This window comes from Poeciliopsis prolifica, unplaced genomic scaffold (genome assembly GCF_027474105.1).
Source record: "Poeciliopsis prolifica strain line A6 unplaced genomic scaffold, Auburn_PproV2 SCAFFOLD024, whole genome shotgun sequence".
In the NCBI taxonomy this organism is placed as follows: domain Eukaryota; kingdom Metazoa; phylum Chordata; class Actinopteri; order Cyprinodontiformes; family Poeciliidae; genus Poeciliopsis; species Poeciliopsis prolifica.
The window spans coordinates 5,227,216-5,254,742 of record NW_026562399.1 but is presented as its reverse complement, the minus strand read 5'-3'; the positions used below and the strand labels follow the sequence as shown (position 1 = coordinate 5,254,742).

General features: G+C 42.1%; 2 protein-coding genes across 4 annotated transcripts; one reads left to right on the top strand and one right to left on the bottom strand.

Moving 5' to 3' along the window:
- Positions 1-334: 334 nt before the first annotated feature.
- Positions 335-3,393, bottom strand: LOC129370616 (olfactory receptor 146-like). 2 transcript variants are annotated; one of them, XM_055046711.1, is made up of 2 exons: positions 2,480-3,390; positions 335-365 (listed from the first exon to the last, which is right to left on the bottom strand). In XM_055046711.1, the coding sequence occupies exons 1-2, from the start codon at positions 3,388-3,390 to the stop codon at positions 335-337; spliced, it is 942 nt and encodes a 313-aa protein (XP_054902686.1). The 2 variants fall into 2 exon arrangements, with proteins under 2 accessions (XP_054902686.1, XP_054902687.1); XM_055046712.1 differs by lacking the exon at positions 335-365 and having other exon boundaries at positions 2,449-3,393.
- Positions 3,394-8,441: 5,048 nt separating this feature from the next.
- Positions 8,442-25,909, top strand: slco2b1 (solute carrier organic anion transporter family, member 2B1). Of its 2 annotated transcripts, none has more exons than XM_055046512.1 (15): positions 8,442-8,682; positions 8,804-8,891; positions 9,956-10,093; positions 10,638-10,800; positions 10,914-11,123; positions 12,160-12,258; positions 18,087-18,217; positions 20,663-20,756; positions 21,006-21,170; positions 21,355-21,544; positions 21,702-21,846; positions 23,108-23,271; positions 23,676-23,740; positions 23,911-24,031; positions 24,808-25,909. In XM_055046512.1, exons 2-15 carry the CDS (start codon positions 8,832-8,834, stop codon positions 24,986-24,988), a joined length of 1,926 nt encoding a protein of 641 aa, XP_054902487.1. In that variant the 5' UTR covers positions 8,442-8,682; positions 8,804-8,831; the 3' UTR covers positions 24,989-25,909. The 2 variants fall into 2 exon arrangements, with proteins under 2 accessions (XP_054902487.1, XP_054902486.1); XM_055046511.1 differs by having other exon boundaries at positions 8,442-8,730.
- The last annotated feature ends 1,618 nt before the right edge of the window (positions 25,910-27,527 follow it).

Here is a 27,527-nt window from a genome sequence, read left to right as displayed (position 1 = left end):
TAATAATTATATGCCTGCAGGAAATGTAAACAAGAAATGACAAATATAAAGGACTGAACTAGTATCTACAGTTTGCACTTAAATTAACTAATAAAATATTGAATTCAATGACAGTTCAGCCTGTATATATGACAGCTAACATTCACAATGAAAAAACAGTTCTTCTTCACAAAGGTACTCCATTATTTGTCAGTGACATAAAAATGACTGAAATCAATGACAAAACTTTCACTTTATGTCCAAATACTTTGAAAACTGATCAAGATTACAAAAAATATGAATGGAAGAGTTGCATTTTATGGATTTAATTTTGATTCAAAAGGACTCAATGAAATTAACTTAGTAATTTTTTAGTCATTCTGCAGCTTGCTCCAAACCAAAAGCTCTTTTACCAACAGAATTAGAATCGCCATGCTAAGCCATGTTAGTACTGACGCTACGTTATGCCCAGTTAGCTTCTTCATTCTTAGAGCAAGCTTCCTAATATGGAAAAAAGAGCTGAAAGCTCTGCTAATCTTAAACTCTTTCAGAAGGAAATCTGTGTCTGAAAGTATTATTGTAACTCGGTTTGGCCTCTGTTTTCTGGCTCACTAACCAAGTGGCTGCTTTGCTACCACTTGGTTTGTGAGAACATTTTAGGGAACAGTAGGCTTGAAATGTTTTCTTTGAAGACACATATGGTCCTCAACCAACTACTAACTACCAAGACTTGTTAGCCACTGCATGCTGCTGCTGTCTTCCTGTTAAATGCGTCTGTACATGAAGACCTCCACATTTACTACTATTTTCTCTATTTTGTTTCATCAAAACTGCTAAACATAAGGACTGATGTAAGGTTTAGTGTTTTGTGGTATTTTTGCTGGATTTATGAATATGCTTGTCTGGGTGTGACCTTGTAGAGTCGAGTCATTTTTCACTCTGCGATCTAACTTATAATACTTTGCCCCCATGCCCTGGCAACATGACAGAGTCCTGATCCCAACGTGGCAGAAAATCTTTAGGATGAAATAAACCAGAGACTGTGAGTCAGACTGAAAACTCTGCACTGAACCGGGTGGACGAAGCTGATAATGCTGAAGCTGCTTCAGGGTTGGGCAACCAAATTAAACCCTTTATATTAACTGTATTGACAATGGCATCCAATTTCAGTGTGTGAACGCAGGTGACCCAACGTACTCGGCCTTATAGTGTGATCCACACTAACCTAACCAATAGCAAATTACAGTTAGAATAAGGTGAATTATAAATGGAGTGAAGGGACCTCAGAATCACGAGGGAATGTTTTGGTCTTCAGCCCAACAGGATTCACTCCACTGGACTTTTTTCATCACAGTTCTTATTGGACCATGCTCCAGGTGAAGGAGCATGTGGGCAGGAAGCAATAGACTCCAACTAAACCTTTAGTTTGAGAAGTGGCCCAGCAACACAGACCAGAACTGGCTCATATAAAACCTGCGTCAGGTTTGGGCTCTGATGGTTGATGCCAGATTTGACCGAGGAGAAATAACTGGATGTTTTGTTGGATTTAGCATTGAGAGTGTCGGTCAGGAGAAAGAGACGCTTTTTTTCAACAAAATGATTCCATGTTTTAAACATGAACATGGGGAACCTCCAAGAAATATTCAGTATTTTGCCTAAAATATATATTTCTATTACATCATTAGCCAGAAAAAAACTAACAAGTTTCTGATTTTAAACCAGAAAATATTGGGAAATCCTGAACATTAATCTGGTGGCCTTGATGGTTCATCACTTCCAGCAGGTTTATGAAACAAAACCTAATCAACGTTCTTATTTGGCCAGCTCTGTCCTCTCAACTAAATAATGTCTAAAACATGAGGGTTGAGCTAAGAGATGATGAAGTTGGACCATCTAGAACCAAATATTTAGATCTTCAGCTTTGCAGAGTTTAGAGGCAGATCAGTTAAATCAGTTTGATTTACAAAAACAGTTCTGTATAAATGAAAATCATCCACCAGTATAAATCAGATCGTAATTATGAAATGAAAAACTACTTCAGGGACACATGACACCATTGTCAGTTAATCCAAAAAAATAAGAAAATAAAGCAATAAAAAACAAGCTGATTAAAAAATTGCCCTTCATGAACTTTCTGTTAATGAATCAGAGAACAAGAACTGTTCCTTTGTTTTGTGTTCATCAATTAGGAATTTTTATTTTATTTTGAAATCACATTTTTCACATAATTTTCTTGAATATAAAATAAAATAAATTAGAGTTTGAACTAAAACATAATTTCTTATTAGTGCTTTCAAAGACTTAAACATGAACATTTATTAACAAAATTCAGTTTCGTACAGAGACAGAAGGTTATAATATTTGTCTGGATCAGATGTTTAAAATATCTAAATGCAGAAAATATAAAGTAAATGTAAGAAATGTGTGAAAACAGAATTAGAACTCAATTCTGTGGTTGGATATCCATAATCATGATGACAGAACCTTTCTGGACCGAAACAACCGCGACAGGAATTTCTTGATCTCTTTGGACTGAGCTCCGTAGATGACGGGGTTCAGACTGCCGGGGACGATGTGGAACAAGATGGCGACCAGCTTCCTTTGGTCTACGAACTGAGGGAAGCGATGGAACACGATGTGAAACTTTCCACATACAAACGTGATCATGTAGATGAAGAGGTGTGTGCTGCAGGTCTTCAGGGCTTTAGTGTTTATAGACTTGCTCTTGCTGGTCAGACAGACCATGGTGATCCTGGTGTAGGTGAAGAGGATGCTGCCGATGGAGGAGGTCAACAGAACCACAGTGAAGGTCAGGCCGTAGATTTGATTGATCACCACGCTCTCACAGGACAGCTTGAACAGTGAGGCGTTGTCACAGTACGGGTTGGAAATGAGAGTCCTGCAGCGGCTCAGCCGGACCGTCAGACCCAGCAGAATGCCGACCAGAACCAAGGCCGACCCCCAGGCAGAGACAGTCAGTTTCACCACCATCCTGTTGGTCATTATTGCTGAGTAACGCAGAGGATTACAGATGGCAACATATCTGTCGAAGGCCATGATCATCAGCACCGTGTGGGACGCGGTGCCAAACATGTGGGCACAGAAAGCCTGAACAACACACTCATAGTAACTGATAAGGCGCTCAGCCGGAGGCAGCAAGATGTCCGACATCAGGCGGGGCACCATGTACGAGTTACCAAGAATGTCGTTAAATGGCAGGTTACAGAAGAGCAGGTACATGGGCTGATGGAGGCTTCTGTCCATGCAAATGAGGATCACAATCCCCACATTAGATATCATGATGAACAGGTAGATGGAAAGGAAGAATAAAAAGAGAGGGTACATCGACATTGGAGTCACTTGTATCCCTTCTATCTCCAGAGTGAAGCTGTTGAAGGTGAAATTTCCCATCAGTCTGAAATAAAGGCACCAAATAAGAGATCAGAGGAACCATCATCACAAGCATGAAGTTCTTGGATCATTTTAAGTAAATTAAATTAAAAACTGTAAATATTACCAGAGTTTTCTTCCTTCCTCTTGATTTACTGGACAGACTGGCGACAGACCTCCAGCTCTGTCAGTTTTATAAAGACGTCCATTCATTAGAGAGGCAACGTCAACTCTGTGGTCATAGCAACAGAAATCAACCAGAAAGATTGCATCATCGCTCAACTGTACTTTTTTAAAGGTTAAATCATTATTTCATGTTTTCAAAGCGTCTGCAGTAATATCGCATTTTATCCGACTTTTCCATAGGTAACGTGAGACAGGAGAAGAAGAAAGACAGTCAACTTGATGAAGAGATGAAAGCAGTCTGAGTCAGTGAAAGCATCACATCCCAACCGACTGCTCCTGGTCTGAGTTCACATCCAAACAGAACCAGGTTAAAACCAACTCAGAAACTGCAGACAATGCTCCACTAACGGCTGTTAGCTTTGATCAGCTTTCTTCATCTGCCGACTAGCTGCTGATTGTGCTGGCTCTTTCAGAAACTTTACAATCCATTAGAGATGGCGGCCATTTTTACTGCCATGAACAGGATGCTGCAGCAGCACCATTTTGATGCTTTTACATCATTCAGCAGTGTGTAGTGTTTCAGATGTGAGTTTCAGACGTTTCCAATGGGACGATAAGAGTTGAAATAGCTCTGGAGTTCAGGAACTTGTCTCCGTTTAATCACAAACTTCCCTTCTTACAGTCTCCAGTACGAGGAATGAACCATTTTAGGCCAAACATGGCTACCACAACACACCCTCACCTTTCAAAATAAGAGCACAAAACATAACCCGAACTCCTCCCCTTACATTACGAACAACGCCACAACACAAATTCAGATTTCATCAAATAGAAAATTTGAATGTGGCATCCTTAAGGAGGTTTAGAGTCAAGTGTTCAGAAATGACACAGGTCATTGTTTTCCTTCCTCTGGTTCAGTTTAAGCTGTAAATAATCAATCAATTTATTTTTATCAATTAAAGCAATGTCAATGCAGATTATTAACTCCAATATAAAGATTCTTTTTCCACACTGTCCTTGTAGTGTAAAATATCCTGTTTTCGTCTTTTTTTTCTGGACTGTGGCGCCCCCTGCTGGTTATAGCACACATAGAAGTCTCATCTGAACAGTTCTCTGGTGGTTTTACCAAAGATGACATTTCATTCATCTGCACTTTCCTAATACTTTGAATCAATAAAAACTGTCCTAATTCCATATTCCAGGCTTTTTTCTTTGACCCACATTCTGAAAAACATGTTTCAGCTTTTTGTTTTCATGGAGGAAGGAGGCTGAGGTCAGGGTTCTCTTGGCAGAAGAGGGTTTGTAACAACTAAAGGACGAGAGAAACATGTTTCAAATTAATGTGAAGCTTAATGTTGGTCTGGACGAAGACGGCCTGATGGTGGCGCTATCGGACCACCTTCAACCGTGAATCCTTGCAGTTGGAGCCAACGTCCTGCTGATGTCTGGAAAGCAATTTGACTTTATTTATTTTTGAAAGTCTGAGTCTGATAGAAAAAGCATGACAGGAAACAGAGAGGATGTCAGCAAATACAAACAGGAAGTGAATGTGGAGCAGATGAAGAAGAACCGGACAGTTTCACTCTTACAACAAAACCCAAGAAAACATCTAATCAACTCAAAGAGGAAAACCTGAAAGGCTTGCTGCACACGAGTTAGAAGAATGGACTGGTCTGGGCTGAATTTAGATGCATGCCACACTTTGAAGATTTTTCCTCTTTTAAAAGACAGCCTGACTTTAGGCTGCTTTATCTCACTGTTTCTAATTGGAATGGAAAAACGAGAGGAACATGAGCGGAGACATCTGCTGATCAACTTCTGTTCACTTTTACTTTGGAGGAGTTTTATTTCCTCTGATCACCAGTTGTCATTACACCTCCCAGAGCTCCCACTGCTCCCAGAGGTCCCAGTTCTTGACAGTTTGGGTTCAGTCCAAGAGTTTTAGGTCAAAGTATCGAAGTTGACCTTCCTCCTGAGTCTGGAGAGAAAAGATAAAGCTATTAATAATGAATAACTGGAGAGTAGTAGGAGAGAGTAGCGAAAAGCACTGAAAAAATAAACAACTGATCCAACTTAAATATATATATTATGTTAATTGGTCACAAGTAATCAAGTTAATTTATTTAGTTTATTAAAGGGAGAGTTTTATGTAAAATCATTTAATTTTTAAATCATATTTTAAAGATTTTCACTGGAGTGTTGCTTTGATGTGTGAGAAATCCTTTAATCTCCATGGCAACCATTCAACTGCTAAAGCACCTCTGGGAACCTAGCTCCGCCTTCGAGGCGCAGCTCCTCCCGCACTCTGCTCCGTCAGACTAGCCAGTAGTAATTAGCAAACATCTGCTGAGCTCCTTATGGGAGCTGCTGCTCAGAGCAACGCTGGCAAAAACATTAAAAGGTCAACAGAGGAGCCATGTTGGGATGACTTCCTGGAGGCGGAGCTTCGGAAAGAGCAAGAGTTTTTAAAGAGACAGAGGGCCAATTTCAAGTTAAATTAGGAAGTAAAATTTAAGTCATATTTGAGCATGTGAAGCATTTTATAACTGAAGATAACACAGTTAGTTGATTGTGAATGTTGATGTGGCAGGAAAACACACGACGCTGCTCCTTTAAGAAGTCAAGGTAAACACATGCAGATCAAATAAGTTTGACAAACTTCATTTAGTTAGTTTTCAACAATTAATTTATTTTCCTTCTCCAGCAGCTGGTCTACCAGATGAATAAAAGTACAGAACGGTTTAAAGTGGAGACCAGATTCCAGGTCCAGATTCGCAAATCCTGCAGGATAAGAGCTGACAGAACCAGTTCGATGCCAGATCCAGATGTGAAGCGGGTGGGCCGGCCCGAGGAAAACGCTCCAGTGGGTCAAACGGCAGAGGAGCGGGTCCGACGGGTTCTGACGGGTATCTGATTGCTGCTGCCGAACCGAAGCAGAACAGCGTCTCCAAGCTTCCTGGTTCCTCCCGCCGCTCCGCCTTCCTGGATTGGCTTCAGGTTGCAGCAGAGGAGCAGAACCAGAACCACAGCCGCCGCTCTGCTGAAGTCCTCACGGTGAGTCTTCCTCTCTGTTTCCTTCATCTTCATCATGACGGGTTTTCATGCTGCAGCTGGTCTGACCCTGAAACGACCTGCAGGGCTTAGAGGAGACCTGACGTTCTGATCTCACTGAAAACCTTCAAATTAGATAAACTCTGAATTTAATTTCACAAAATGCAATCAAAAAAAAAGTTGATCAATTAATCAGATCACCATCGATTTTCGCATTTTATTCCACATGTTTGCAACGCGACCCTGACTGTCTGCTGTAAAACCTCCTGATCACCAAAGTTACTGATTAACTCCAACATTGGGATCTGCAGGAGGCTCTGCGCCACACAGATGGAGTTCATGAAACAGACTTCATTTCTCAACCTAGTCAATCATAAGACTATGTTTTTATGATGTTTTTATGATGTCTTGTGCTTTTTTACCTTGTTTTACAATGGCCTGAAATAATAAAATGTTGAAATCAAAGGAATGACAAGCTCAGTCAGATCAGAGGGAAGATGTTTGAATTTCAGCATGAAGAGGAGACCTTCCAAACTGGAACCCTACAGAAGAATTTAAAAGCTCTGGGATTGTTCTGCTGACAGCAGAGAACGAGGAGAGGCGACAAACTGAATCGAAAGCTCTGACTGAATTCAGAGAGCGGCCATTTCTGCTCCAGTTCTGACCAGCATTATTACCCTGATGACCTCATCGCTACAATTAGCTAGTCAGCTGCATTTGCGAGTCCAGCGGTGAGGTTGTGTTTGTTGTTCTGCTGGTGACTGAGCTGCAGCTGGACTCAGGTTGGACTCCAAAGGAAGCCATGAAGCTTCACTGCTGCTGGACTGGAAACCAGTCCAGCCAGTTTAATAACATGGAGGACGTGTTATTCCATCTTAAAATGACTCATTAAGGCCAGATATCTAATCTGGTTGGCATCCAGATGAAACAAATTGTGAGCTGACAATGCTCTGATAAGGAACTATTTCCTGTTGAAACAGGAAGTTAAACCACCTGGAACAGATTACTGATTAAATGAAAACATGGCAGAGAAGAATCTGAACGATAATCGATCAAAGAAATGTTGAAATAATCTTAGTATGGAAGCTTTTTACTGTAGTTTAAACAGAACCTGAGCTGGAAACCTCAATAAGTCTAAGGCAGGCCAAAGTGCTTTTCATATAAAAACATTACAAACCTGGTTAGGGTTAAAGTATGAAAAAACATTACATTTTTAAATGCCCATCTTCAATGTTTCAATATGTCTGAATTATATTTGACACTAAATTATTTTCTGAAAATGATTTACTCTGTCTCAAATCAGATGTTTGGTTTGAGACAATGAAACATTTTCTTAATTAGTTTTTTTTTTTTTTGAAAATGTGTATTTTTACATTTGAAGCTTACAAAGTTAAGCATTAATCAAATTAATCAAATTAATCTCAGCGCTGAACATTTGATGATTTCCTCTCCAAGCAGAGACATCATCTGCCCTGAGGATTACCGCAACGTGTTAGTAGATAGGGGGGAAAAAAATCTGAAATTTTAATATTACGCTCAGAAATAAAACAAAATAAATAAATTTTAAAAAAAACAGAAAAAAGCGAAGAAAGTTTAAAAATAGATTTTTTTGTAATTAATTAGTTGCATTTTTATAAATAGAAATTTTCTAGAAGAAATGAGTGTCAAAAGTCAAAAATTTGTTAGAAAAAAATTGCGATTTATTTTTCTGATTAATCTCTGAAAATTTCTAGAAAAAACATGGAGATTTCTGGCTTTGGAAAGTCGTAAATTTCCATGTTTTTGTTTTATATTGATTGATTTCTGAGGTTTGTGCCGCGCAGAGGACAGCCTCTCGGCTTCAGCCTGTTTTTATTTAAAAGCTGCAGAAAACGATTTAGACCAGTTGAAGTGTGAAATGTTGGTTACCGTGGAAACGTGGGGAATTGAACGGAGAGCCGCGTTAGGAAACGAGCTCAGGTCCTTCACAATAAAAGCCCTGTTGTGTTTCGTGTCCGTGGCCCTGGTGGAGACCCTTCGTGGAGCCCAGAGGTCGGGCTGAAGGCCACCAGGACATTTGGTTGAGGTTTGCGGTCGCCTCTGATTTCTCCTGCGGTTCCCCTGCAGCTTCGCTCCAGTCTGGCTTTTCTCTCTGAGGTTTGCAGAAATGTGCTGTGTGTGCAGAGCAACGCGAGTGTGTAAAATGTGTGTATGGGCTTTGAGGTTCGGGACCTAATGACAGAGTCCAGAACCGGGCTCATCGCTGTGTGTTTTGCAGGTCCTGTTCTCCTGTCCGCAGAGAAAGGATGGTGGCCGACAGCTTGAATTCCGCGGGCCGCCGCTGGAGCCCGTTCCGCAGCATCAAGGTCGGTTTGGGTTCAGGGTGGAGCAGCAGACATGAAGCCAACATTCACTGTGTGGAAACACCGGCTTCTGTTCTCTATGTTTAAATCGAACCTTTTCTGACTCGAGTCGGTTTGGATTAACGAAATTCTGAATCTAAAAAAGATTCGCCTTTTTTTAAGGGTCACTCGGAAAACCCTGATTATGATGGGGTTTTCTTCAGCTTCTGATTAGGTAATTCACAACGTTTGACTTGATTTATGTTAATGCTTTTTTTTGTGACATTATAGAAAAATAATATTGAGACTTGAATAGCATTTTTAATCAAGTCAATTGCAGGCTTGGTAATTAATTGAAAACCAAAATGGGCAACATTTTCAGTTCAAAACTCATTATTGCTGCTAAATTATTGTACAAATATATGAGCTCAAGATTTTCAACCAACAGATTGGAGCAAACGTTTGTTCCAAGAGAGCATGAAAGTAATCAAATACTAATCAGCTTAACCAATCAGACAGCAGGTCAGACTGCTGTCCATTGTAGCTTTAAAGTGTTCAAGTGGAGAAATCTTCATTAGCGCAGATAGCGTCTGCAGGGTGTAAGATGAGATAAAACAATTCAATTATTGCTGCAATATCAGAACAGCATTTGTTTAAATGCTTGTTTAAAGTTGTTCGCATGTCCGGAAGATGTGGAGGAGATGACAAGAAGCTGGTCTGTTGTTTCGCTGAAGCTGCTTCATTTTCCACTGAAGCAGAGCGGTGGTTCTTAACACACAGCAGCAGAATTCATCCATTCATCATTCTGCTCATGTGAATGTGAAGGTTTCAGGTCTGAAGAACCAGATAAACTTGGTGTTTGACTTTCAGGACATTTTGTTCTTGTTTTCATTCTGAAACTCTTGGTCCAACCTCCCACATATTTTCTTCCAAGCTGCTGGAGTTTCCTGAAATGGAAAAAACGTTTCCAGGGATGTCTGGTGGTTTGCAGAGAGGGGAGGGAAATCTGGAGTGGATCAGGACTTTTCTGGGCTTCTGTTGGAGCAGAGGCTGAATAAGCTGCCATGTCGTCTTCCCTCTGCCTGCAGGTGTTTGTGCTGTGCCACAGCCTGCTGCAGCTGGCTCAGCTTCTCGTGTCAGGCTACATGAAGAGCTCCATCTCCACCATCGAGAGGCGCTACGGCCTGTCCAGCCAGAAGTCCGGGATCCTGGCCGCCTTCAACGAGGTCAGTGCTGCAGCTGAAGAGCTTCGCCCTGATTCAAACCCAAACCACTCAAAAGTCTCAGGATGATGTTGGCTGGAGGCCGACATCATCGCTCCAGCACCAAAATATTACAAAATAAAATCTGAGGCCACAGCAGCGCCAGGTCAAAGTATTCACCCTACTTGAACTTTTCCACATTTCAATCTGATCCAACAACTTTCATCAGTGAGTTTCATTTGGACCAAGCATAACAATTAGAACCTGATAAATAGGTTCCATTTCAGACGGTTCAAAGTGCCATAAAAACTTTCCACAGTCATCATTCACTAAACAAGCAAAAAACATTTAGTCGAACGCCATCATCACGCAAATACACTTCAGATATGTTGAATTTATTACTAATCATGTCTGACCAGGTGAGGTTTTAGCCTTCATTTAAAGGAGCTCAGAGTTTCGGTTGCTTTGCAGTTTTCTGAAGTTTTGTTCCAGATTATGACCTTCACAGTTTCTCTCCCCTCTACTGCGTCTTCCTGTCCTCCACCCGTCCCTCTGCTCTCGTGTTCAGGTGGGCAACACCGTCCTCATCGTCTTTGTGAGTTTCTTCGGCAGCCGCGTCCACCGGCCGCGGTACATCGGGTGCGGAGCTCTGCTGGCGTGCCTGGCCTCACTGCTGATAGCGGTGCCTCACTTCCTGAGTGGAGAGTACACCTACACGGACAAGATCACCAGTAAGAACCGCGCTCTGACCTCTGACCTCTCATCCAGGCTGGACCTGAACGTTACCTCCTGAGACTGAGGTTTGCTTTGTTGCTTGAGGGTGAGCCTGCCTGTTTCCCTACAGCATCCAGCGGTAACAAGTCCGGCCTCTGCTTCTCCTCGTTGCCCTCCAATCAGACATGCCACAAGGAGGACAGCGACACCCAGTGGGTCGTCTACCCGCTGCTGCTGCTGGGCCAGCTGCTGCTGGGCATCGGCGCCGTTCCTATCCAGCCCTTCGGCATCTCCTACATCGACGACTACGCCAGCAGGAGGAACTCTCCGCTCTACCTTGGTAGGAGACCAAAGATCAACTTTAACCCAGTTGAGAACCACGTAGCTTCTGTTTCTAATGCTGGGCAAATTTAACAAGTTTGGGTTTCTATCAAATAAACTCTCATACATGAATTGGTTTCTTCAAACATTGATGCTTCGTTGAGAGTCAACACCCATTTCCTCCAGTTTAGGGAACCCATCATACATCATCAGCGGTTGATGTTACACAATACGATGGCAGGACACAAGATGGCACAGCTTTTGCTGCTTTGTTTAAATATCTTCCTTCAACTTAGCAATCTGCAGTCTGGAGAACATACCTTTTAACTGATCACTCTTACTGCCAAGAAAAGAGAGAATGAAGTCATGAAGCAACAGAGAAGCTGATAACTGACCAGTGATAATGGAGCCAGTGGTAGATTTGGTTTGTGTTATGGAAACATTCTAGACTGGTTCAAAAATTCAGACTCCAGACTGCATTGGTGGAAACAGCCTCCCACAGTTCTCATGTGGGAGGCACTGGCTCCACTATCACTGGTCAGAGAAATGTTGCCTAATCATCAATAGGGCAGTTCAACATAAATAGACCAAAAAAAAAACAACAAAAAAAACATTTATTCATCTGTCAGTCTAGTGAAATAGCAACACTGATTAAAATAAACATATTTATGAAACTGCAGCCCCTTGTCTGACTGACCTACTTTAACTGGTTTCCTGGAACTGAATCTGAATCCACCAGTACTTCTCTGCTCAGCTGAAACTCCGTCATAATAACTTGATGTTCTGATTCCAATGAATGTTCACATCCACATTAAAAGCTCAGTAATCAGAATGCATGAATATACACTAATACACCAACAGAAAATTTGCTGGTTTTTATCTGGGATCCATGAGCAACATGCCATGTCTGGAATATTATACATACTGTTATAAATAAGGTTCTGAGTCTGAACTGATGTATTTCTGGTGCTAATTGACTCAAAGCACTACAATCAGGTTTAGTTGTTTCTGTTTTTCTCTGAAGTTTTGCTTTGATGTGTTGCTGCGTCTTGCAGGCATCCTTCTGGCCATGACCTCTATCGGTCCGGCGCTCGGCTTCGTCACCGGATCCTTCCTGCTGCGCATCTATGTGGACTTTGACAAACTGTCCAGAGGTGAGGATTCACTCTGCTGACGGGTCCCAGCTGGACCAAACACCGACAGTTCACTTGTTTAACATTAGCAGACAAAAGGGAGGGCTTCCTGTTTAACACAGACGCTCAAAGAGAAACAGAGGAATGGATGTGGGTCACTCATCAACGAACTGCTAAAACTACCAGGAGCAAAACAGAGATGATTAAAGTCAAAAGTAAGCCCTTAGGGAACTCAGTGTTTCCTTTTTCTACAGAAATTATATTTATCACTGGGGAGTGGGCAGGAAATATGAGAACAACAAACATCAACTTGAAGCCAGTAGCATTTAAAAGCTCCAACCCATTTCCTGGAATCCAGCAGTTCCTGAAGAAAACAATGACTTCCTACAACCGTGCTCCACTTTTAGTTCAGCGTTTGAATGAGATGTGCAGCAGCAGCACTGAACCCTCAGATTGTTCACCGCTAACAATACCTGAGCAACAACAGCAGCCAGAGAAAATAAACCCGTCAGGCATTTCACAGACTGAGCAGCTGGCAGAGACCAGCCTTCAGTTACAAAATTATCTACAGCTTGATTTCAGAACTAAGAAAAGCTTCACACTTTGCTGCAGAAGTCACTCAACAGGATGCTATGATCATCTCAACAGAAGGGGTTTTCCTGCTTCTTCAAGCTGCTTTACAGCTGAAGATAAAACTCTTCATTATTCAGTAAATATTTATTCAGCAGCTAGCAAGAAAATAAAGCAATGCAAATAAATCCTTAATGTTCAAACACTGAGCTAAAATAAATTGTTTTGTTAGCTCAGATTCAGCAGGGAAATGAACTGTGGGTTCAAAAAATAAATACACATTTCAGTAGATTTTAATTTAGCTGCTGTGATCTGCAGATTGATGTTCTCTGAAATGCTGCTCCAGTTTGACACGTTTGTAATTAATAGTTTTACAGTTGACAGACCTGTCTGAACAAAAAAATTTTTCCTCATATGGGGCAGGTGTGTACAAGAATGACAGAATGTTGCAACTGTGATTGTGTGTGATATGTTTGTGGGTAGTGTTCAGCCATAAATCAAGACTTTGTACCAATTCAACTCAGTTGAAAGGTTTTCATAATTGAGTTGTAAAAGAATCTGGTCAATAATTAAATGTGCGTCCTCCAACAAATAATCACTCATCAAATATTAAACTGGATCATTTTTAGATCATTTTAGTTTCCTACCTTTTATTTTAGGGAAGAATCTGGCCTCTGTCTCTGCATGTTGTTATTATTATTAATAATATTTAAACTCAGTGGAGGACAGCAGGAACCAGAGCCAACATCATTCTGGACCTAGGGAGTTAACATACTTTTAATGTTTAACTGAACGAAAACCCACATCTTTTACTTTCACTTCGAAAGTAAGGACTCATTGAATCATTGAGACAGCATCTTTTCCATATTTATATTTCTTTTTTAAATTATTTTTAGCAGCAGAGGTTCCTGTATTTCTAACTTCATCTTTCTGAATCCTTCATTGACTTTTATATAATTCTTAAAATGAAACTAACAGCCTAGACAACTTGTTTTTTGCTGATTAACTGTCTAAATAGTTTCCTCATGTGTAGTTAACACTCAATCAGTAAAATGTTTTTATGTAAGTTGCATTTTGTGTCCACTGTCCTGTATACTGACTAGATTTTGCCCATAATAACTGATCTTCATAAGAACTCAAATGAACACCTTCTGTATTCTGAGACTTTTGTAAAAGAGGTTAATAATCTCAGCAGATTTTTTTACCTGGAAACAAGTAAAATAAAAAAACAGAACTAGCTAATATGCTTCATGCTACTCAGTAGATGTAACCAAAATATTTGAATGTAGTAAAAATATGGATCCATTTTAACCAGCTACATTATCAGCAGGTTAAAAATTTTGCTCATTTAAAACAGAGTGTCAAATGAGGAACAGTTTTAGATGGTGTAGCAGTTAACCATAGAGAAAACAAACATGCTCTTTTTGGGCAATATAGCCAAAAACTTTCTTTAAGTTCCTCATAATCAAGTATTATTTTGTAGGTCTGTCGTGATTTCCTGACATCTTCAACACAGAGGAAGGAGCAAAAGTTGTTTTCTATATGTAGCGATAAAAAGAGATAGTTATATGCTGCAGCCACACAGACAGACCTACCCACTAGATAATACCAAGTGCACCCAGTGGAACGCTGTCATTCTATTGGCCAGAATGGTGGTTGGGGGGTCAACGGTACTCCTTGACCTGCCAGAGAGCAGAAAATAATTGAAAGCGAGCAGAAAGGTTAGCGAGTACCGAGAGAATGTTTGGACAGGAGGAGAAAATCTGAGGGAGGACATAAAATATTTGAAAGAGAGCAGAAGTTTTGAGTGAAAGACTTACAAGTTGTGAGATAGAGAGATGAAATCTGCTTTCAAATTGAAAATGTAAGCTCTGGACTTCTGGCGGTAAAATTTACGCAAACAGAACAACTGATTTCAGAGTTGAGGGAGAGTGACGGTGTGAAGGCAGTACCCGCTGCTCACTCCAGATGGAGCACTGCTGTCGCCATTAAACCCTCCAATAGTACAGAAAAAGTCTCCAGAAGGTGTGAAGAGTCACCAAATGTTGCATCGTAGATAGTCACTGAGCTAGCTTTAGTGTCGCCTGGAACCACCCACTGTGTTAAGGGTTTGTTTTCACAAGAACTATTAGCTAAGAAATGTATTGATGAATGTTCTCATAGTGCAGTCATTCATCAACGTTCCTGTGAACACACAATGACAGGAATGTGTGTGTGAGCATGTGGGATTATGAGATATTTTTTGTTCCTCACACATTCTTTGTTGTCTTTGAACCAGATTATAATACTAAGCCTCTGGGCTGCTGAGCTTCAGTTTGTCCGTTGGGGTTGGGTCAAACTCTGATGGCTGACCCGGTAGCCTCCACTGGTTCTGGTTTCTGTTTTGCTGTGGTAGCAGGCAGCAAGCACTAAAATAAAGTATATTTGTTACAGTTTGTTTTACTTTGATGCTGAGCTTCACATTGTAGGCCTGATTCACTAGAATAACAGATGGCTTCTTAAACTCATTGATATATAGATGAATTTCAACAGAGAAGCAGCCGAATGGCATTCATAAAAGCCCAGGAGATAAATCGGCAATATGATAAATTTGTGTTTTCCAAACGTTTCACTCTCTAGGTGACTGGTGTTATATAATGTCATTTTGAATAACTTCACCAACCTCTCAGTGTTTCAAAGACCTTTTAAAATGACTCACGATAACATTCTCTTTGGATTGTTTTTTAAATGTGTCATCAGGAAGCATAACTGACTCTGCCAAGCATTAATGTGAAAACCAGGCAGCGTCAGCATTTCCTGTCCTAGTTTTCAGGTGTTGGTGAAATTAATTCTCCAGGCTTTCTGAAGGTCTGGGTCACAGTTCTTCAGAAACTGTTTACTTTGCAGGATCCGTGATAAATGGACCTTTCTTATTGAGTTATGTGGGTTCAGAAACAGTCTTAGCAAAATTAGTTCAAATGATCCAGATTGTGCATGTACCCCTGAAAACAATGGAGAACAGAAAATGGAAAACAGATGTTTTAGCAAAAATGTGGCCCCAGTCCAGACAAACTGCAGTAAATATCTGTCCTGGAGAGTTTGTTTCAGCTTCAGACACAGCAGGAACAGACTGAAGCTGATCAATTAGATTATGATTAATAGATGACAAAACTTTTTGTGGAGATAAATTAAGAACACTGGTATGTTTCAAAATCTAGTTGTTTTAAATGTTAGTTTTAAGTGCAGTGTTTTGCTTAGACCTTAATATTTTGGTAATATTCTAAATTCACTTGCCAATAAGTGGAAAATGTTTTAGTAAAGATAAATATTGAGGTTACCAACAAAACATTTAGTTTGGAGCTAAATATTTAGTTTGCTAATTAAATATTTAATTGAAACTGTGACATTTATAAATGAATGAAAAATATGGAGAAACTATTACTTTGAAAAATCAACTCCCATTTTCTTCTCATGACAGGCAAACGACCCCAAATTATTGCTGCTGGTTTTTGACTGTATAATCATCGGTGCCCCATTGGGCCGTGTACCACCTCTCTCCCAGTAACCATGGGAGAGTGGGACCAGTTGATCAATTCAGCAAAGCATCATGGGATTGTTGATGCTTTGCTGAATTTGACAGTGAAATAAAGCTTTTCTCCCAGGCTTTTAAGAAAACCTGCTCGGCGTTTTGACTTTCAAAGTTCATCATTTTTAGTTCTTGTCAACGTCTGTTAGCGTGTTTGTGCAACAACCACTCTTTCACTCTCTCTGGTCACACATTTCTGATTTTTACTGTACCGTAAAATCAACTGATGTCAAACAAAAACATCCAGACAAACTGATTCCCAAACCGCTCATGCAACCTTTGTGAGCCTCCAGCGTTCCTTGTTCAAGTCTGGTTCTGTAAAAACAAAGTACAGCATGACAACGTCACCTGCATAAGAAAACATTTAAACTTTTAGTTTTTTAAGTTTTTTTCTGCTTCTTGGAGAGAACTGCGGTTCATAAACTGGAAAATAGAGTTCATAGTTTCACCTAGATGAAATTGAGCACTGTAGCTGGTAATATTGACAAACATGAAATGTGATGTTAAAAGTCAGACTTCAGCAAATATGGGACTAAATGTGCTTTCAGATTACATTTGCTGTGAGCAGACACATTGGAAAGCAGCCATGCTGGATCTGGGCTGGAAGTTGTTTATTATGTTGTATAAACAACTTCTATCTTTTTCATCTTGATTTGATGCAACAGGACCTCCCACACTTCCTTCATTTGTCCCCTCTCTCCCCCATATTTTTCCCAGTTTCTCGTTACAACAGTTTAATCTGTTGTTATGTTGCAACGTGTTTTTCTGAGCCACCTTTAAATGCAACTGGAGATTAAGATCTTTGTATTGTTTTTGCTTCCTAAGAGCAGAGACTGAGACATGCAGAGAACTGAAGGCTGTGTGTGGTCAAATCATGGCAGAAAATGAGCAAAATGCACAGACCGTGGTAGATTTTTCCTAAATCTACCACGTAAAGTAACTGTAAAGTTAATTTACCATGTAAAGTTACTTTACATGAAACTGAGTTGAGTGATCCTGCTGGATGCAGATAAAGTTAGCTTAACTAGCTAATCCAAGCTAATATATCGTCTTAAACTTGTTAACAAGAACAGGCTGCCTCTATGTTCAGAGGTCAGTAGTTCTGGTTACATTTTAGTTAGTAACTTTTTGGGTAATTAGGAATAGTTTTACTACACTGTACTATTTACTCTCACTTTAGTAATATTAATATTGCTATTCTTACCTTAGCAGATTTTTTTTTTATTTAAAGAATAAATTTCAGAGATGAGAAACATTAGTTTTTCTACATGTTGCTGTTTACTTATTGCTGATTTTGTATCATTAAACATAGTTATTTTAGTTGCACATTAGTTCATGTATTTATTTTACAGTAAAAATCAGATGACGGCCCTGCTATAGTGCTCTGGAGCCGGGACTGTCAGCTGATCAATGGTAGATCTGTAGAAACTAAAATCCTGAGAAACTACAACCGGGAGCGTTTCTGCTGGACGGGTTTGAACAAGTTCTGATCCAGTTTTCATGGAAAGTCTCAGGGGAAAGTGACAGAATGCCAACAGTGATTAATCATCATTTATTATCTCAGATCTTCTTCCCAGACAAATTCTCATCAGTCAAACAGCAAATAACACACGACTGCATGGTGAAACATGTAACATGTTGTTTGAGATCATTCCTCTTGAATTTGGAGGATGTTTAAATTAAACGTAAGTTGTGTTTTGTGTGTGCGGTCCAGATGACATAACGCTGGATCAGACAGACCTCCGCTGGGTCGGGGCCTGGTGGCTGGGCTTCCTCATGGCCTCCGGCTTCCTCTTCCTCACTGCTTTGCCGTACCTGTTTTTCCCCAGAGAGATGCCCAAAGAGGTGAGTCAGGATCAGCCGGCGAATCACTCCACCACCGTTTCACCCCAGAACAGACACCGTTACTCACCACAGCAGAACTTGGAATTACATGAAAAGAGTCACTTTACATGACACGAATGTTGGAGGTTAAGAATGATTTAAAATAATTGTCTGCAGACTGTAGAGATGAGAATAAGGACTTTTACATTAGGACTTCTCCCTTTTTCATTCCACTGTAAGTCACAGCATGTTCAGAGCCTCCATGTTTACCTTTGGTTTGGAGGGTGGGGGGATGCCTCTCACTATTGCCTCTCCTGTGTGACACTGAGTTGTTCTGTGATGAACTGGGGATCAGATCAGTCCAGGGTGGACCCAACCAGCAACTGTCTTCTGCTCATCTGAGTTTGGTCCAGTCAGGTAACGGGTCTAGCAGCGAGACCAACACTTTCTTCTGCTCAGTGACTCTCTCCAGCTCAGACCTGAAGGAGACGCGGTATTTTGGGTCTGCCACTCATGGGCCATGACTAGAACACCTTCAAACCGATCTAGATCCATGATGGATCACAGAACTCCTCACCTTATGAGTCCAGAGATCCTCGAGGAGCCAAACAGCTGTGAACCTCTGCAGCCCATGATGAAGCTTATGGCTTTAATCCACCAATGGAGTCAGATGTCTCCTCAAAGGAAGCAAGCTTTAAAAAACCTCATCGTCATGACTACACCACTCTAGATGTGGTCCAATTCACACAAAGTCCAACATGCACTGGGAACCAGTTTAACTACCAGCTGAGGATACAGGCATCTCCTACTGCAGGTTCACAAGGACCGGAAGGTTGTCAAAGTAACCAGGTACCCATCGCCCCCACAGAACGATGACCCACTGGTGAATAGATCAACTCAACACTTGAGGAATTGGCCACCACAGCAGATCTCTGGTTGGGTTGACTTTGTTCGGGATGAAAGCCTCTCTGCTCCTGAAACTCAGGTTCATCACCTGGAGCAAGGCTTTCCAGGAAGGCCTGGACCGTTGGGTCCCATTGCCTGGTCCCTTGTGACTAGGATTGCCTCTCTGATCAGTCTCTCCTTGGGTGTTGCTCCAGTTGCGACAACTGAGAAGCGTGCTAACCACTGTAATCCATCTGCTGCCTTTAGGCTAATCCTGTTCCTCTGTGACGCAGTTGCTCTCAATGAAAACAAGCACTGGATCAACAACATGACGATCCCTGTAGCGTCTAATGTGTGTGATTAAAATGTTTGTGAACAGACGTAGCTCCTGCAGGCTGCCAGTCAACTGTGTGAGGAGAGGGGAGTTTTCACAGCTCTGGGAGGATTTTTTCAGAGGAAGTCATTTCCTTGAACACAGTTTATGTGGAGTAGGCCTCCTGTGGTCTGCTGCGCATGATGGAGATCTGCTGAGGTTTGTGAAACGGCCGAACAGGGGATCAGGTTTGTTGACAGAAGAGGCAGGAATGTCATTAGATCTGACTTTGTGGGGCTCAGTCCTGCTGCAGCTTGTTGAGGTAAAGAGAGTTCAGCAAGCTTTGGCTGCGACCCATTTAGCAAGCAGCAACATAAACATATAAACGCTAAATGATGCAGCTGTGTGGGAGATTATACAACAGAGTTCCAGTTTAACCCTCAGTCTAAAAAGACTTCAGCTGAAAAATATGCAACAATTTTTACTTTCTGTTTCCTTCTGGAGCAAAACATCCTGGAATCTTTATGAGAATCTGTTTATGCTTCCTGAGACACAGAGGCAGCACAAACGAGACGCAATCACATTCAGTCGATTACAACGTTAAAACAGGAAAGTCCACAAGTACAGAATTCTCAAATTAATTCACCAGAGATGTTATTGACTATATGGAAATATAATTTATAGCGATGCATACACACATGGATTTATTTGTGGAACCTGTTCAGTCTAGTTCCCAGTTGAGGCAGACAAAGTGAGACAGCAATGGAGGGAAAATTATATTTTTTAAGTTTAGTATTCAGTATTCAGCTCTGTGTCATATAAATGTGGCTCAGATCAGCAGCATCCAGTTCTGAGAATATTTAACCAGGTCAGGAACGGTTCGGACTCAGACATGAGCCTCATTCATCTGTAATGAAAATAAGTCAAACTGAGAGTCAGTCTGGATTTGGACCTGGTGTTAAAACTGAAAGTCGGAGGCTTGGCTCTTGGCTCTTGGAGTTGTGCAACAACCTGACAGAGATCCAGCTGTTCAGAACCAGCTGCAGAGTCTGCATGAGGCAAACAGCTCTGGTTCATTTCCAGAGATAAACCAGAAAACAGATGAGAGAATATTATCAGTTTGAACAAAATTATATTTCTGTTGAAATGAATGTTTGCCAGCCAGTTTCATGAGAATGAAAGAAAGATAAACTCTGTTTTTGGTCCTTCAGCTGACAGTTAATGGTCTTTACAGACCAGAACCATTCATCTGGTTCCTCTCTGTGCAGAATGGAGCGGATGACCAGGAGTCCAGAACCGACATCAAGTCGCCGCCGCAGACCGACCCCATGAGGGATCTCACCCTGCTCCAGTTCCTTAAAAGTAAGAGTCAGTTTCCCCGCTTCCGCTTCCTGCCTGATGCCGCTGAGGTCACTCAGGGCCAGGAGCTCTGCATCATGACCTTTGGCTTAGTAAACATGGCCCAAGTGAACATGCAGATCATCCATGTTGAACAATGAAAACATTCATCTGGAAAGATGTTTTCCAGATGAGTGACCTAAAAATGAAACCCAAAGTGTTTACTCGTCCCAACCAGTCCAAGCTGAAACTAAAACGGATTCGATTCCCCAGGTTTCCCTCGCATTGCCCTGCGGACACTGAGCGGTCCCATTTACCTCCTGGTGGTTCTGGCGCTGGTAAACATGGCGGCGCTGGTGTCCGGCCTCGCCACCTTCATGCCCAAGTTCATTGAGAAGCAGTTCAGCCAGACCATTCCCTTCTCCAACATGATGATCGGTGAGAATGCCGCCAACACTGTCGCTCCAGATGGTTTTGAACTCAGCAGAACTCAGGATGTTCCGGTTCGGGTTCTATGACTGTGTTTCTGTGTTTGGTGATGTGAAGCTCTTTGAACGGCCATGTTGCTAAACGTTCAAGAAAAATAAACTCGATTTGCTGTAACTGGGCTTCTCTACTTCAGGAGGAGTTGGCATGCCGCTGGCGGTGGTGGGTGTGGTTCTGGGTGGAGCAATGATGCGACGGTTCAACATGTCGGTCGCCGGCGCCAGCAAGCTGTGCGCGACGGCCATCTTGCTCTGCCTGATCTCTGCCCTGCCCATGATCTTCATCGGCTGCCCCACCCAGAGGGTCGACGGGATTTACCCTGTCAGGTAGCGCCTCCATCAGTGATTCATAACCCACAGCCAGAGTCAGCCATGCTCAGGAGATTCTGTTGGACCTGGTTCTTTTTGGGGTTTGTTTTAAACTCCTGGACCAATGTGTGGTTCTGATCGTAGTCGGTCTGAATCGGTCTCTGTGTGTCCCCAGGTACAGTTCCCCAGAGTGCAGCGCTGGCTGTGGCTGTCCTGCGGACGCGTTCAATCCCATCTGCGGCTCCAATGGCGAGGAGTACAGGTCTCCCTGCCACGCTGGCTGTTTGGCAAAAGAAATGAGTACCAGCAACAAACCCACGGTGAGCTGACTCATCAGTCACTGAGTTGAATATGAATTCAGTAACTCCAGATTCACAGACCAACAGAACCATCAAATCACAGCCTAATCTAAGTGTCCTCCAGTCCATTACTTTGATACTCAGTCCCGACACGCCAGCTGTTCACCTCTGGCTCAATTAGTCTGCAGAGGTTTCTCCACCTGCACCATCTGCATCAGCCCTGCTGTAGAGCAGAAAACACCTCCACTACCTCTGCTTAGTGTTCAGTAATTCATCCTGCACTGCCACAGCTTCGGCGGCCGACAAGTTCAAACACAGTGAACAGCAAAATGATCCACAAATATTTGAACAATGCAAAGTCCCAAAAACGGCACAAATAAAACACATTGCAATATCAGGAAAATTCTGCAAATGGCAAAAACAGCTACAAATATAAAACATGACGTCCTCCTTTAGGGGGAGTCTGGAGTCTGTGATACTACCAGTGTAAATATGCTGCTGATTTTCAGACTGCGTGTTTTGAAACACATAAAGCACAACAAACCTTTTCTTTTCCGAGGGTCGGGTCCCATATGATCTGCTGATCGACTCCCCCTGCTGGACTGGAGGACTTCCATTATGGACGAACTTTTCAACGTTTTATACTTGCATCTGGTTTTACTGTGATTGCAGTGTTTTCCAGGCTCCCATTGCCTTTGGTTGCAGCATTTTTTATGTGCATTTGTTTTTTGTGGTTTGGAGTTCGCATTATTCACATGTTGTTTTCACCTGTCTGCGATACTGCTCTCACAGCAGGGTGACCTGGGTCAGGCCATGCAAGCAGGTGGTGGGTTCTGATCATTTGTTATCCATTTATGATAATAATAATAATAATACATTTTATTAAACAAAATAGTCTACAAGCAGTATGGTTTTCAGTTGTGACGTGAGGAGTTGCAGAGAGGAATGAAGGTGGATGGAGTGGATTGATATTCCTTTTTGTTTTATATTAAATTCATATGATGAAAAAGTGAAGACCGAACCTTGAGGAACAAGAAACATGTTCTGTAAGATTGGTGTCAAAGGTTGCTCAGAGTTGTCAGCAGATCATGATGGAAATGATTCTCATCCCAAATGTTTAACAGAACCTGTCTGCGCTTCTGATTCTGTTTTCAGAGCTTTGAATTCCCAAAAACACAGTTCTATTCACATTGTTTTTAAAATCAGATACCAGAACTAAGCATGAGCAATGTTACCATGGAAACAGTGTCCTCAACATTATCCTGATCATCTGTTCCTATAGAACTTCACAAACTGTCGGTGCATCAACAACGGTTCTGGTTGGGCCCGGCCCGGGACCTGCGGCAGTGGCTGTTCCAACCTTCTGCCTCCCTTCATCATCCTGATGGGGCTCACCAGCTTCATCATCGCCTTCACCCAGACGCCCTCCTACATGATGGTGCTCAGGTAGGAGAGCCACAGCTGACTTCTGGTTGGTTGGTTGGTTGGTTGGTCGGTCGGTCGGTCGGTCGGATGTTTGACTATTTGGCTGACTGATTGTTTGTTTGTTGAATCAGTCAGAGAACCAAAGATCAGGAAGGGAATCTGGTTGTTTTACTGTAGCTTTGTCTTATTCTGGAGTTTCACAAACCTCCCATTCCATTCCATGTTTCCCTTCCTCACAGCCAGAATTCCCTGCAGTCTTGAGTTTTGAAGTTTTTTATTTTAAATGGTTGACTAGAGAGGTTAAAAATCAGGCCTGGTTGTCCCTGTGAAAATCAGCTAAACCTTTGTGGGTCATACAGAGAAAATCACTGAAATAACAAATTCTGTTCTGGGATCCGTTCATTATGTTTGTGTTTGTTCTGCAGGACGGTTCCACCTGAAGATAAGTCCTTTGCTGTGGGAGTTCAGTACATGCTGTTCAGAGTCCTAGGTGAGTCACGGTGGCCCGCCAGAATCTCCTGCATGTTCCACTGTTGTTCTGCCATCCAGTAGAAAAACTGGCTCAGTTCTAAAGGGAACCACCTGCTGCCAGATGTTTGTGGCCTTCTGAGCACTGGCGCCACCAGAAGGTCAACATTTGCGATGTTTTTCTCTGTGCAGCATTCCTGCCCGGCCCGGTTCTGTATGGCAGTGCCATTGACACCACCTGCATCCTGTGGGGTGCGAAGTGCGGAAAGAGGACTTCCTGTCTCTACTACAACCTGGACGGCTTCAGACACAGGTACGAGGTCCACCCACCTGTCATCCCACAAACCTTATTCACTTCTCAATAATCAGTTGAAAAACTCTTATTGGTATCAACCAGGCTGGAAGGCCTCTGCACCATCACCTTAATCTTTCACATTTTTTGTTCAGAACCAAACTCAGGTTGTTTATTCCCCTGATAGTCAAGTAGACCCAGTTCTACTGGAACCAAAACTTCATTATCTGTTCTATCTCCAGCTGCTGTGGTTCTCTTTCTCTCTGCTGTGAGTCAAACCAATCAAACCCTTTGAGCAACCTGTTCCCCTCCTGGCCATGGGGGGGCGCTGTATCAAGAACCACTGGAAGAATCGACAGAAAAACCTCTGAAGACTCTGAGCGCAACTTCTTTCTTCACCAAATGGAAATTAAAATGGAGGTGTCAGATTTTAGCGGTTAGAGGATTTCTCTTTAGTCTTTGACAAAAGACTGCAAGAATGCCCTGCGCTGTTGTCCACTTCATAATTTTAGAGCGGCCTCCGGTCCACTTGGCGTTCACATTCAAACTGAACCAGCGTTCACTTCAAACGAACCCAGGCCAAGGTTTGGAGGACCAGAGGTCAGAGGTCGTTTAGCGTTCACACCTCACCAACCAGAACAAACTCTTCTAGGCAAATGGACTGGAGTTGGGTTCAAGTGGACTGAACAGGGCTGATGGGGATGCAGTCTGAGTCCAACAGGGAGACCTGGGCTCAGTCCAAGTTTCCCAGCAGTCAGAATTGGCATTAGGTAGTGACTGGATCTCTGTGTGTGCAGGTTCCTGGGTCTGATGGTGGTGTTTGTCTGCGGAACGCTGCTCTGCTTCGTGCTGACCATCATTGTCCTGAGGAGAAGAACCGGAACTTTCCAGCTGCCGCCCGGAACCAGAGGCTCCCACTACGAGATGGTGGGAGAGCAGAATACTTCAGAGAAAGAGCAGACAGCATTGAAGACCTGAAGAGAGGCAGCAGGAAGACAAGCTCCTGACCAGAACAGGAAGTGTTCCTGATGGGAACAGGAAGCTGCCCACTGGTTCTCCTCGTGTTGGCATAAAGAGCCCTAACAAGACAGTGTTTTTATGTTTGTGCCTCTACTACTCTGCACCCTCTGCTAAGGTTTGCTGTGAGTTTTTGTACACAAAATGTTTTTTATGATGAATTTTTTACCTGTCCTGTGGAACCTCGGTGGGTTCTGCAGTCCGAAGCAGAACAAAGACAGAAAACTGACCTTTAAATGGTTTTTATGGGACTTTTCTTAGTGAACTATGGTGCAGCTTTCAAAGTGAATACAGAAACATTGTGAAAAGAAAATATAAGCTCCTTCCATTAGCAGTGACCTGCAGTTCTAACCTGAACCCGGTCCATTCTGTACATAAACCTAGACTCTGTCTCAAAGGCTATCAGTCACACATCTCCTCTTTAACCTGACAAAAGCTGCAGGGAAACTGAAACCCTGTCGACTTTAGACAGGGTCTTCAGAAATCTGCTTTTAAGAAGCTGGAGTTCTGCCACTTTCCACTAAGTGCTGCTCAAACGATCAGAGCTCTAAGTGAAGAGGAAGATGAGGTGAAAGGCGGATGAAGACGGCTACCTGACACCAAGAGAGGAACAAAAATCTGTGAATTCTTCAGATCAGAGCAAAAGTCCCGACTTTTCTGCTGCTGCTTCATGTTTTCAGACGTTTAACCAAATTTCAGGCTTTACGAAACTGTTTTATATGCCTCTACTACATATAAAATGTATTTTTTTTACAAGTGTGTTTAAGAATTTTGATTAAATCTTCTGGACCTTTTCAGAACAGAAACAGTGATTCAAGGAAACGTATGTAAAAAAAATACTAACGTTTGTTTGTTTTATAAACTGTTTTCTAAGAGTAAAAATTGTTTTTTTGTGTTTTCTGTCAGAATTTAAAACCAACATAAAAGATGTTTGTGGAAAAAAGGTTGGTTGGTTGGTTGGTTGGATGTTTCGTTGGTTGGTTGGTTGGTTGGTTGGTTGGTTGGTTGGTTGGTTGGTTGGTTGGTTGGTTGGTTCTTTGGTTGGTTGGTTGGTTGGTTGGTTGGTTGGTTGGATGTTTCGTTGGTTGGTTGGTTGGTTGGTTGGTTGGTTGGTTGGTTGGTTGGTTGGTTGGTTGGTTGGTTGGTTGGATGTTTCGTTGGTTGGTTGGATTATCTCCTTCAGGATTTCATTTTCTTTCACTGCTGGCTTTGTGTTTTTGCTCTTGCTCATTCAGCGTTCCTCTAACTCATTCCTGAATTCTCCATCCTCTTCCTCCTGATCTCTAACTTCCTGTTTCTTTCAGTTCCGCTGAAGCGATTCAGAAAGTTATGGTTGATCTTTTGCTGAATGTTGTGTGAAATTCTGTGATCCAGGCAGGAAGTGGTGACTGTCAAATTTCTGGAAGCTGGGTCGTCATGACCGGCGCCGTCATCATGCCGCTCCACCTCCTCAATCTTTAGATGATTTTCTTCTGTGGAAACATTTTAATCTTCACCATGTCAGCACATTAGCAGCGAATTCTGGTTTATCTGATTCATGGTTCTGTTTTTACTCATTTCACTTTCTGAAATTTGGCAATTCTCTTCCTGAGGATGAAACTTGAACTATTGTCCTCCGCCCCTGATTCTGATCTGGTTCTGACAGTTCGGATCAGAACAATATCAGAGTCTGAAGTTCTGAAAGAAAATCTTCCTGCTGGCAGGTAGATCTCAGTCAGAGAATTCTTGCCAGATGGACGGGTTCAGACATAGAGCGGCTTCCAGGAACCCGGTGCAGGTTCAGACCCGCGGGCCTGAAACCGGTACCGCATATCTCCCATATATTTAAACAGTCACTCACACACTTTCACTGTAAGTGATCCGTTTACACAGAACCTGACAGAAAAGACCAGAAATATGTGGAAGATGAAAACAAAACTCTTTCATTAAATTAATAATCGAGATATAAAATATTTATTTTAATATTTAAATCTTTTTTACAATGTAGATACTTTTGTTACAGTTTTTCTGCCTTCAGCTGAACATTAATTGCTAATAGGATTAATCAGAAATGCTTAGACTTGAGGTAGTTTTGATATTTTCACAGCAGGCTGAGTGACAATCGGATTCTGGATGAGGACAGGAAACAGGAAGTGCTGGTACCGGTGAGTGAAGACCCGGTCTGGACTGAGAGAACCATTTATAGTCTGCTGAGCTGTGTGTGCAGCGCTGCAGTAATCCTGTCATGAGTAATTATTTATGTGAAACAGTGGAAATTAGTTCAGCAACATGAGCCAGAACCAGAGGTCAAAGGATAAGCCGAGGTACTGTGGAAGTCCAGGTTTCTCCTTTAGTCCAGACTTTGCTCTGCAGCAAAGAGATTATTTCCATTTGGGTGAAACCAGGTGAACAAGTGGAGATCATCTGCATGAAAGTGACCAGAGACAAGAGGAGGCCCACAGCATGACTCCACCACCACCGGACTCCACAGCCGGGATGACACCAAGTGTCTGTCTCAAAG